This window comes from Xiphophorus hellerii, chromosome 1 (assembly GCF_003331165.1).
Source record: "Xiphophorus hellerii strain 12219 chromosome 1, Xiphophorus_hellerii-4.1, whole genome shotgun sequence".
In the NCBI taxonomy this organism is placed as follows: Eukaryota; Metazoa; Chordata; class Actinopteri; order Cyprinodontiformes; family Poeciliidae; genus Xiphophorus; species Xiphophorus hellerii.
In genome coordinates, this window is record NC_045672.1 from 5,974,143 (window position 1) to 5,985,970 (window position 11,828).

Genomic DNA, 11,828 nt, shown 5'->3' on the forward strand with positions numbered 1-11,828 from the left:
CTGAGGAAAGATATGCTTAGAAAGCTCCTCTCAAACTATTTTGGTTAGTTTTTGTTTTGCCAAGATACTTCAAGAGAGCTGCCTGTAGTAAGCACTTTATACAGTGCTAAGTCCAGAGGACCACAAAGCACTTTAGGCTACATTCAGTCACATTTACAAGCAAGTTACATTGTAGCCTTGGCTGCAACCGGGGGCAAGCCAGGCTGCCATGACCGCAGCTGGGCCCTCTGAGGATATCACCTTTTTTCCTTTGGACTTAGTCTTTCTTTTGTTTTCATATTACACTAATGTGGGTTTTGTTAATCTAAAGTTATTATTGAGCCTTTTTAAAAAAAAAAAAAAAAGGCAAATAATGCTTGCTTTTAATATGGCTGACAAAACTGAGCAGGTTCCCCTACATTTTCCAGTTAACAACAAAGTTAACTTTGGTTTTGAATGAAGTGGAATTAAGATTTAGTTAATTATACACACACTTGAAAGTTTAACTAGATGGGTGTATGTGGTAGAATCAGAGGCCTTATGTGCTGAAGTGGAGAGCAGACATGGTGTTTATGTTTCTTGAAAAAAACTTTTCCTGAGTGAAAGAGGAACTTTCTGTTTCCTCTGTGTCTGTAGTTGAGTTGTGCCCTCATCGTGGTTCTTCGTGCTGCATCACAGCAGCTCCAAGTCACCGCCGCCCCCCTCTCATGTCTGGTTTTATGTATTGGTGAGTGCTCGGTTTCCTGTATGAATGCTAAATGCAAACCACGTGGTGTGAAAGCAGACTGCAGCTTCTTTTGTTCAAATCAATCAAACCGGAGACGGACAGAGAGCTGCTGAATCAGGAAATCACCGGTATATATCATTTCTTCTTAGTTTTAGCAAACCACTTAGCCAGACTACGGAACACCAACGAGGCAGCAGATATTATGGGAAAGAAACACTTGTAGTTTGGAAGAGGTTTTAAAGTTAGTTGGTGTTGTGTCGTTCGTAAGGAACATCAGACTCTTTGACTGTTTGTTAGCATACACTAGCGAGGCAACGTTAGCATAATGAGCCCCATCATTCAGTTAGATCTTACTCGGTTTTACTCCCAAGTATTCGCAGCTTTGAGATAATTCACATGCTGTTTAAACACACGAACTTCTCAGAGCTTGTATGTGGAGCGGGAAACGGTCTTAAGTTCACCTGCCGTACCGCGGGTCTTTACGGCAGCTAGCACGCTAAATAGCCGAACAAAGAGCGGTGGAGCTTAGCCCGATGAAGCTAACGGGTACCGGCTCACGGTTCGGTCTGCTGTCGGGTTCTGGCTCCTCTTTCATCTGGGGAACCATCCAGGAGAACTGATGAGATTGTGGTACCGAGTGATACGGAATAATACGGTGAACCAGCGGTAGCTAAATACCGTTCGGTGAACTTGTTCTATGGAGCCCGGACAGTGCCCAGAGTAGAAAAAATGGAAAGGTCAGGAGTTCCTTAAAGTCAATGAAAAGCGCCAGCTGATCTTCTAAACAAACATTATTTAGGTTGATTTTTATTTTATCCCACCTTCTTATATATATATATATATATATATATATAACTCCAAGGGTACTCTTGACCAAACCTTGAGTAAAGACTCAATAATTTAGGTGTATTTGACGAAAGTTTTGTTCAAAATTTGACAAGCCATTAGGTAGAATTTTGTCTTGGAAAGTCAGAAATTTCTTCCTAAGTTTGATATTAGTTAGTTAATATGTATTAGTTAGCTGGCACACAGCATACTGAAAGACTCAGTATCCGATGGGTTTTTTACACTTCTGACTGGCTTCGCAAAACCAGTCAGAAGTTTTTTTTGCGAAGCAAAATACCACTTCTGTCAGTCACAGACAGCCCTGCACAACAGAATGCATAAGATGTAGGTGTACCGGTATTGATTCATATCTCTACGAGCCAATAAGGAAGCACAAAATATGCAAATCTCATAGAAGTTTCTTTTATAAGACGGTTGACTTGACAACATTATTTTAACATTCAGATAGAATACACAGGATCTAATTGAATCATCTGTTCAAATTCTTTTCTTTAAATGTAATGATTGGAATGATTTCAACTGGTGGATTAAATGTCCGTGGAATAAATATTAAACACAATAGTAAGTTTTGTATATACATTTAACTAATGGGGAGAATGTTGTGAATGTATGGAATCCCTCAACCGATTTTGTATTGGGTGTTTTTAGTTTCTGTCTGTTAGTCACTTGAAAGGATGAAAAAGCTTTTTTTTTTCTAGATGTTACAGCACATACTCTTACGACACAGGTGTCAAACTCCAGTCCTCGAGGGCCGCTGTCCTGCAGTTTTTAGATGTGTCACAGGTACAAAAAGCTGGAATGAAATGGCTTAATTACCTCCTCCTTGTGTAGATCAGTTCTCCAGAGCCTTGCTAATGACCTAATTATTCTATTCAGGTGTGGTGCAGCAGAGGCAAATCTAAAAGTTGCAGGACAGCGGCCCTCGAGGACTGGAGTTTGACACCCCTGTCTTACGAGTAACAAAGTTTAACAATACTGTGCCAATCCAGGGGTCTCAAACTCCAGTCCTCGAGGGCCGCAGTCCTGCAACTTTTAAATGTGCCTCTGCTGCACCACACCTGAACAGAATAATTAGGTCATTAAGGCTCTGGAGAACTGATCTACACAAGGAGGAGGTAACTAAGCCATTTCATTCCAGCGTTTTGTACCTGTGGCACATCTAAGAACTGCAGGACAGCGGCCCTCGAGGTCTGGAGTTTGAGACCCCTGCAATAGATGGAAGAATTTCCTTCATTTATTGGCGCAAAATCAAAATCCGTCTTCATGCATAAAACAGTGATGCATTTCCAGGTGATGGATCAGCAATAAATGGGCTCAAAGTGCTCATATTGTCTTTGTAGTTTTATTTTACATGCACCACAGTGTGAAAAGTTTTAATGTTAATTAGGAATAAGAAGGAATGTATCTTCTCTTGCTTCAAAGTTGGATCTTATTTTGAAATGTACCAGTATTATAATGTGAGACGTGTTTGGAGCAGTTTTTGATATCGTTTCCTTTTCTTTACAAGTTCTTTAAAAGTTGCAGTTTTTCTGTTTGGCTCCAGTCTTCTGCAGTTCAGAGAGACATGTACCCCCCACCATCTCTCTGAACTGTCCAAGCCTTTGCTTGGTCTGAACGCGTCTCGCTTCTTTCTAACCACGAACAGTTAGAACTGCAAAAAGATGCCCCGTAAGAAGGTGACCGACGTATCAGGGAACGGAGGGATGAAGAGGAAGAGGGCGACGGGGAAGAGGAAAGACAGAGACTTCAGCAGTGACGACGAGTTCGACTTTGAGCAGGAGAACAACAAGAAACCCGGCAAGCCTGCAGCCAAGTCCGGGCTCCAGCCTGTCACTGTGGCGGACGATGTCAAGGAGAAAATAGTGGGTTGGATTCAAACTTTCCCCCCCCCCCAATCTGGTAGCTGGCTCTGCTTTTATCTGCTTGTTGTGTTTTTTCTCTGATATGTGGCTTCGATGCTGTGTGTTGACCACGTTAAGGTTACTGGGAAAGAAGTCCCTACAATGAAACAACTGTATTGTAAGAGCCCAGTTGGTAAAAATACTTTAACTATACCTGATGCTGCTGATTTTTTTTTTTTTTTTTTTGGTCATTGGGATCCTTTTCATGTGACAGGATCTAATCCTGGGCCGTGAAATTAAACGGTGTCCAACAGTAGAAAAATGCTTTGCACGTCTTTGCTCAAGTGAAGCTGCTAAATCCAACTTGTCCCTTTTAATTATTAACTTTCCTGTTATGAAACAACAAAAATTGTAGTCTTTTGAGCTAGTTTGCTTTTTTTTTTTTTTTTCACCTAATATTGCTTGCCTTCTGCAGAAACTGGAGCTACCAAAGGTCAGAGGTCAACTTCTCATCTTTGGGGCAACCAACTGGGATTTGATTGGAAGAAAGGAGGTTCCCAAGCAACAAGGTAGAGTGTTAACTTTACAAACCATGCTGCAGCATTTCCTCTGAGTCTCTGTTAGACTCTGGCATGTTTTCATGCTGGATTCCTCTCGTCAGAAACACAAAGTCGGTATTTTCCTCGGTTTGGTTGTTGTGTTCGACTGCGGTTGGTGTGGACAGAACCCTGCCCAACAGAGGAATGTGCTTTCTTTTTTTTCTGCTAAGAAACGTCTTGCTACCTGAAGCGTCTTGTTCTCCTCTTGGGTTTAGGCATCGGAGGTGTGTGCATCTGTTCGATTCGTTAAACATGTTGGTGGCAGACTGAGTAGAGACGGCTGATTCCAGTCTCACTGACTATTGAGAGCCAGAAGTGTGTGTTCAACGCTTTCGATACCATGTGAGTTCCAGACATTGTGATGAGGCCTGAGGGGACTGCTGGAGTCTTGTCAGGGCTTTGGGTTGATATCTGCATTGAGAAGGTTGTCCTGACCCACTGGGGTAAGCGCACCGATCTCGGCCAGTGAAAGCCGACGGGATCAATAGGGGATTGATCGGGTTCTGCGCTGTGTCTGCCACGGAGAGTGAAAGGAGTGGAGATGACCACATGGGCGTCTTTGTTTGGTGTGTGCAGGCAGTGGTGCGTGTTGCAGCCAGCAGGATTCTTTTAATTGATTGTGACAGTAATGCCCATTCATATGCATGCATGCTGCGCAGTGAGCCCCCCACCCCCTCAGGCCGCCCTCCCACCAGGCTGTGCGATGCCTCCGGCAGGCTGCATGTTGCACTTCTCTGCTGCTCTCTGATAAATCTGCTTTGTTAGGGGTGTTGGTGGGTGGGTGGGTGGGGGGGCTGTCTGCAGGGAGCAGCAGCAGAGACAAAGATCATCTACAGATGGTGATGTACCTTTTGAACATTTGCTGTGAAAGAGAAGCTTTGTGTGGATCCTGATGGCTGCAGTTTGGTTCTTAAAAGATAGGGACTGTAATTTGCTAGTTGAAATGCTCGGATCACTGCGGTGGGTCCGGTTAGCACTCCAAAGTACGTAGAGTCGCACTCCAGTGGGTTGAACTTGCTGTTTGTTTCTTTATTTGACATAACTGTCTGGTTCTAGTAAAGATAAATAATAACACAGCATGAGTATCTGAATAATCCCTTGGTGCTGTGTGGTTCTGTTGGCGGGGGCTTCAGAAACCTAGTTGCTGGTGTGGTGGGTGGGACATCTCTACCCTGCTGGTGCTGACCTACCTCCATGTTGGGTGGATAGCATCATTGGTGGATGGAGGGGGTGAGGGAGTGATGGGTACCTAGTGATAACTTCTTCTCAATTGCAGGAGACAAATTAGCACACACACATCTACTGCACACACTTGCTCTACAAACACACACTACCTCACACACACGCACATAAGGCCGAAGGTCATACCAACACAGTCACAAACCATGCAACCTGTCTACATTAGTGCTGCAGTTAACGATTGTTTTAGTAGTCGGTTATTTTGATAATTAATCAATTATTTGGATTTTAAAAAATTGGCACATTCTCCAGATGTTTTATTTATTTGGCCTATTTTCTACAATATTAAAAATGCATTAAAATGTAAATAAATATTTTAGTTTGTTTTCTAAATTAGAAAATCTAAATTTTCTTGCCTAAAATGCAATAACAGGCACCTGCAGATTATCCGATTAAATATTAGATTCTTGACTAATATGGGTTGTTGCTGTGTTGTTGTACAGTGTTCACAGCAGCGTGGTCTGGTACTTGTAATGCAGAATTGCAAACGTGAGTAAAAAGATGAGCGAGGAGAATCAGACTGGTGTGCTCAGCAGCAAATTTCGCTTTAAAACACCCGCCATGATGGGTGTTTGGATGGGTAGTATATAACCTACTTATGGCAATGTAGAGTATATTCCACTCATTTAGGATGTGCTTTTTTCCCTTTCTATTTTGAATTTTATGCCAAAAACGGATTGCGATATATATTGTTACTTCACCCATGTATTTTATGCCATATCGCAAATCCCCAGATGTTCTTTCTGTAGAGCAAAACATCCCCTGGTGGATGTTGGACATGTGGGAGGAAACCTGTTCTGTCACAATGGCAGCAAGGACAGAACGTCTTTGGTCATCATGACTGCTGCAACCTGCAGAAACCACTTAAAGGACACAGGATAAAGTTAACAGGTGGTGTGCGTCTGTAATTACTGAGCATCCTAACTGTGTGGTCTGTGTGTGTTTTTCCAGCTGCTTTCCGTAACCTGGGCCAGAACCTGTGGGGTCCTCACCGGTACGGTTGCCTGAACGACGTCCAGGTCAGCTGTGTGGTGTCGGGCCCCTGTGCTGCTCACAGCCTCCTCCTGACCACTGAGGGCAAGCTCTGGAGCTGGGGTGAGCTCCATGACGCTCCCGCTCTCTGAACTTCTCACTCCAGCAGAGTTCTCTCCTGACCTCCACGGTCTCCTCCTCAGGTCGTAATGACAAAGGTCAGCTCGGCCACGGGGACACCAAACGTTTGGAGGCTCCAAAGCTGATCGAGGGCCTGGCCGATCAGGTGATCGTTTCTGCAGCCTGCGGACGCAATCATACCATGGCACTTACAGGTGGGCAGGAACTCTCGGGTCCAGCAGCGATTGGACCGTTTCTCCAAACAGATCGGAGATCTTTTGGATCTCTATATGAATGGTAAAAAAATACAGAGCTTACTGCTGTTTCCTCAGAGGACGGCACCGTTTATTCCTTCGGTGAAAACAAACTGGGTCAGCTCGGCCAAGGCAGTCAGACTGATGCAGTCCTCAGCCCGGCACCGGTGAGTGTGGCTTCCATCCAGATCATTCCTGATCCATGCCAAATCGTTGAGACTCCCAGGTTCTCCAGTGATTCCAGCATACCCAGTGGTTTAATCTTTTTTTCCCAGATTTCCTACAATGGTCAGCCTCTGGTGAAGGTAGCCTGCGGTGCTGAGTTCAGCATGGTGGTGGACTGCAAAGGAAACCTGTATTCGTTCGGCTGCCCTGAGTATGGGCAGTTAGGTAAAAACTATTCCATTATCTGCTTCGGTCAAGTGAGTCTGTAGGACACAATGGACAGTCTGGGAGCAAAACAAAGTGGTTTTGATCAAAATGTCTCCAGACTTTCTGAATTTCTAACTCTTTCTTGTTCACATCTACAGAATTTCGATATGATTTGAATTCCCAATAAATCTGCTGCCATTCGTAATGTTTCTGTTCCTGCTGTTAGGTTAAAATAACCGACATTCAGACTGTGACAAATCTAATTCTGGCTGTTTTACTCTGCCAGTGATTGTTTCCTAGATAGAGGATGGCTTCTGTAATCTGAGGATAATGGACATTTAACTCGTAGAATGGAAAAAAGTTAGACTTGTCACAATGTTTCAGATCGTTCCGTCTCTGGGCTCACACAACCTGCCTATAGAAGCTTAATTATAGATGCTCTCAGCATGGATGGTAACAGTTGTCTTAGGAAACAGAATAGAAAGTTTAGGTTGACCCTCAAATATTTCACATCTGACTCATTTCAGGAGGGAAATGACCTAGATATGCTCTGCTCATCACCTAGGCCTCACCCTCTTAGGGCGATTTCCCACCCGATAGTCTGGTAAACTCGGTTCAGTTGGGCACCAAATTTTCAACATTTGTTCCATTTCTCCCGCTAGTGCTAGATACACTCGTTTGTTTTTCTTGTATTTACCCAGGATGCCCTGCGTGTAGTAGTCTGCTTCCTGCTTTTGGTGCGGTCTTCGGTCTGCTTGGCATTCACATGTGCATTTGAACCACACCAGAGTTCACTTCAACTCAGCCAAGACTTGGCTTTGTAAGCGGACCAGACGTTAGCTGGTAAAGCTTCCTGACCTGTGTCTCTGCAGGCCACAACAGCGACGGCAAGTTTATCGCCCGAGCCCAGCGCATCGAGTTTGACTGCGAGCTCATCCCCCGACGTGTTGCTATCTTCATTGAGAAGTCCAAGGACGGTCAGGTCATGCCGGTGCCCAACGTGGTGGTGAGGGATGTGGCCTGTGGAGCCAACCACACGGTGAGAGGGCCCCTCCTCCAGGCTGCTGGTTCAGCTGACTGCTTCGACACTCTTGACACTGTTATGTATGTGTGTGTGTGGACAGCTGGTGCTGGACTCCCAGAAGCGGGTGTTCAGCTGGGGTTTCGGAGGCTACGGCCGTCTGGGCCACACAGAGCAGAAAGACGAGATGGTTCCCCGACTCGTCAAGCTGTTTGACTTCCCGGGACGCGGCGCTGCCCAGATCTACGCCGGCTACCAGTGCTCCTTCGCCCTCAACGAAATGGGTAAGAGAGGAGCAGAACACAAGCCCTAGATGACACGTGCTGACCGTCTGCTGCTTTGCAGGGGGGCTGTTCTTCTGGGGAGTGACCAACACCTCCAGAGAATCCACCATGTACCCCAAAGCCGTGCAGGATCTGTGTGGGTGGAAGATCCGGAGCCTGGCCTGCGGGTGAGCTGGTTCTGCTGCGGCGAGCGCTTCCTGCTCCTGGTTTTCGGGGTTTAACGGTGCGTCAACCAACTGCGTTGTGTGTGTTTGACAGGAAAAGCAGCATCATCATTGCAGCAGACGAGAGCACAATCAGCTGGGGGCCGTCGCCCACATGTGGAGAGCTGGTAATTCTGGTCATGGTGTTGGCTGTGTTGCTGCGAGTCAGGAGAACAACAAATCGATCCATTTCTCCATGTGACTTTTAGGGATACGGAGACAACAAGCCCAAATCCTCCACAACTGCTCAGGAAGTTAAAACTCTGGATGGCGTCTACGTCGAGCAGGTACACGAACGCAACTCGGCACAAAACATTACGCTACACATGGAGTCGACTTAGGATGACGCATGTTGTTCAAGTTTTCCAAAGCCGAACAGTCGATGCTCAGTCACGTGGTATTTGGTCCGTTCGCATTCTCACACACACCTTTCACAAAAACCGCCGCAGACCAGCTGGAGGACACCAAGCCCACTTCAGTAAACATCCCACCACTCCCTCCCTGCCTCCTCTGTTTTGTTATTGGGTAACGATAACACAGTGTCACACCTTTCTGCAGACATTTGCCTCTGTTGATGACGACGTTGCAATTTCATCCAGCATCATTTAGCCAGTGGTTATAGTTACTTAGTGAAGAATCGCACAAATGTACATTACGTTATTCCTCATTGCCTCACAACAACGGTGACAACAGATGGTGTAAGTGGACTAATTGAAGAGGTTGCTGTTTTAGCACATTTGTGTATAAAACATTACAACAAGCCTCTGATCAGTCAGACATCACTTCTGTTGAAATAGTTGGACCTGGGCCTGGTGTTGAGTTCGGCAGGCAGACGCCTCTCTTTGAACAAAATGAAGTAATTTTCAGCACGAGTCGGTATCAACGAGAACCGACTTCGGCGCTTCAGATAAAGCACGTCGGAGCCTTTAGGCTTTTGAAAAAGAAGGAATTAATTTGCATGCAGCTTGGAGGATTTTCTACCCAAACTGGTTAGATCATTTTAGGAGGAATCTGAAGGAGGAGAATAAACCAACTTCCTCTGTTTATTTTCTGATGTGATGTTGAGCCAGTTTACTGACAGAACTGGTCATCTGAAATCAATAACTCTGCTTATACGGTTCTGGAACACAAAATCCTCCTGACCAGAAGCTAAGACAGAAAACAGAAAATCTGCTCTGGGAAAGGTACGGCTACAGCTTTTCGTGTAAGTCTGGATGCCTATATGAAGTGTAATCACTACGACAGACCCAGCTGTTCTAGTACCAGTGGAAACACAACATGCAGGTTTAGGGCCCGTCCAGCAGATGGACCTGATGTCTCTTTTTCCATTTTTAGAATATGCTTTTCACTGACAAATGGATATCTTCTTAAATAGAAAGTGAAAAGTAGCTTTCTTTTACGACCCATGGTTTTATGGATTCATGTAAAATGTGCCAAAAACATCCTGCAACTTTTTTTAATTTATTTTTATTTTTTTTAAACTTTGCTCAGTCGTTCATTGTGGCTAAATCCAGCGGAGGTTTTCTGAGACGGTCCTCAAGATGGAAGACTCTCCTGCTTTAGCACCACTAAAGCAGCCGAGGGCCTCAAGGTGGTTGTGGCTTAAGAGAGGAGAACAGTGAAGTCAGTGGATGTATTTTCACATACTGGTTGCTGTTGGCTATATACTAAACATGATCTTGACCAGCAAATGTGGAAAACATTCCACCCAAAAAGTTAGGAAACTAACTTGTAACACAAGCGTACCAGGACATTCTTTTTATTAAAATCTTTCATGTTTCATTTACTGAGCAGGTAAAATGAAAGAAATGTATCTTAAACGTGTTTTCAATGGGGAAACCTAAAATGACCTGGAGTACATTCAACTTTGTGATTTTTGACCTCCAGGACTAAAAGCTTCTGGTGGAAACTTCTAGTTTGTTCCAAACAGCCAGCCTGTAGTAGCGCTGGCTCCTCGGGTCCCGGATTCCCAGTCCCAGATATTTGAGATGTGTTGGTCTCCCCAGGTGGTGATGGGCTACTCCCACTCCTTGGTCATCGCCAGGCAAGACACTGAGCAGGAACAGGAGAAGCTGAAGAAGCTGCCTGAGTACAACCCCCGTACCATCTAGGAGGAACCCAGCTGCCTCAGCCAGCTGGCGCTCCTGACCCGGTAACCGGTGGGACAGAGGAGTTTGGGCAGAAAACATCTCAACTACCAGCAGACTGGCTGCAAGCGAATTGGGACACTAAAAACCAGAGAGGAGACGATGGATCTGCAGAGCGTCTCTCCCAGCTCTTCAGGATTTGCAGTCGTGCTCCCCCCCCCCCCCCCCCCCCCCCCCCCCCCCCCCCCCATTAGTCCTTGTATCATTTGATTTTCCACTTTAACGTTCTTCTTCTTCTCGTGTCGTTTGTTTGAAAATGTCATGTTTCCTGGTGCTACAGCAGCTTTTAGCTGCTGAGGGGTTTCAGAGACCAATCCTCCATACCTGTGCCTTTTCTCTACGTCCATTTCGGGGTATGGAGGCCATGATGAATCGGTGGTTTAGCAGTTTGAGCCTGTGTCTGCTGCTGCTGCTGCTGCCGCCTCTGATTGCAAACATTTGGAAGCTGATGTTCTGAGCTGGTGCACTCCACTTGATGTTACATTCCTTTAATCTTCTTCCTTCAGTGTTTGTATCCAGGATACTCACTCCATAAGTGGAGCTTGTCTTCGCCAAGCCTTCGTTTATCCCAACGCTCAAAGCGGATCCACGAGCAGGCCAGAACTTCCAGAACCGATCTGTTCTTATCAGGCAGAGTTCTGTTTGTACTGCTTTCTATTTTTATGACGAGATTTCTTGGTTACATTGTTTGTTTTTTCATTGCAATGGTTAAATAAAGTCCATGTAAAATGAGCTCATGTTGCTTTTTTGTTTAAATCAATAAAAAAAAAAAAAAGCTGAATAATTCACCTGCGATCACAATAAACATTTGTACTTGAAGCTACTGTATGTAAATTCTATAAGTGTATAATCTGTGGGGAGGGTTAAACTTTAACTCCTTAGCCTGGCCATTGCCTTCCTGTGCAATTCCTTTCCAGAAAAGTTCTCTCTTCCAACAATCTGGGCTTTCTCCCCTCGACTCTGATTTCTCTCAGGTCAATTTTTGACCGGGCCAATGAATAGACAGACAGAGAAGCAGTGAACAATGACGTTGATTTTCTGTGTTTTAGAATTGTAGTCTGCTTGTAGTTTCAGCAATAACAGCAGAGGAAGTGAAGATGTTGGCCACGCTTATAAACATTGAATTAACAAGCTGCCTCATCCGGATCGGCACGTCTCCTTGCAGTGGAGGACGGTTGTTTGCAGCACAGTTAATTTCCGTTGGGCTTCACAGCGTCAAACTGG

The 11,828-nt window shown here is 45.1% G+C and overlaps 2 protein-coding genes across 3 annotated transcripts in view; both read left to right on the top strand.

Moving 5' to 3' along the window:
- The window catches only part of LOC116721371 (tumor necrosis factor receptor superfamily member 14-like), a 1,133,408-nt gene that overhangs the window by 99,265 nt on the left and 1,022,315 nt on the right, over positions 1 to 11,828 (top strand). The window lies entirely within an intron of this gene.
- On the top strand, positions 628 to 10,695 carry rcc2 (regulator of chromosome condensation 2). Of its 2 annotated transcripts, none has more exons than XM_032564733.1 (13): positions 628 to 706; positions 3,198 to 3,414; positions 3,869 to 3,962; positions 6,183 to 6,326; positions 6,407 to 6,538; positions 6,656 to 6,744; positions 6,853 to 6,967; positions 7,822 to 7,988; positions 8,074 to 8,254; positions 8,316 to 8,421; positions 8,513 to 8,585; positions 8,667 to 8,744; positions 10,464 to 10,695. In XM_032564733.1, exons 2-13 carry the CDS (start codon positions 3,214 to 3,216, stop codon positions 10,566 to 10,568), a joined length of 1,485 nt encoding a protein of 494 aa, XP_032420624.1. In that variant the 5' UTR covers positions 628 to 706; positions 3,198 to 3,213; the 3' UTR covers positions 10,569 to 10,695. The 2 variants fall into 2 exon arrangements, with proteins under 2 accessions (XP_032420624.1, XP_032420616.1); XM_032564725.1 differs by lacking the exon at positions 628 to 706 and adding an exon at positions 713 to 834.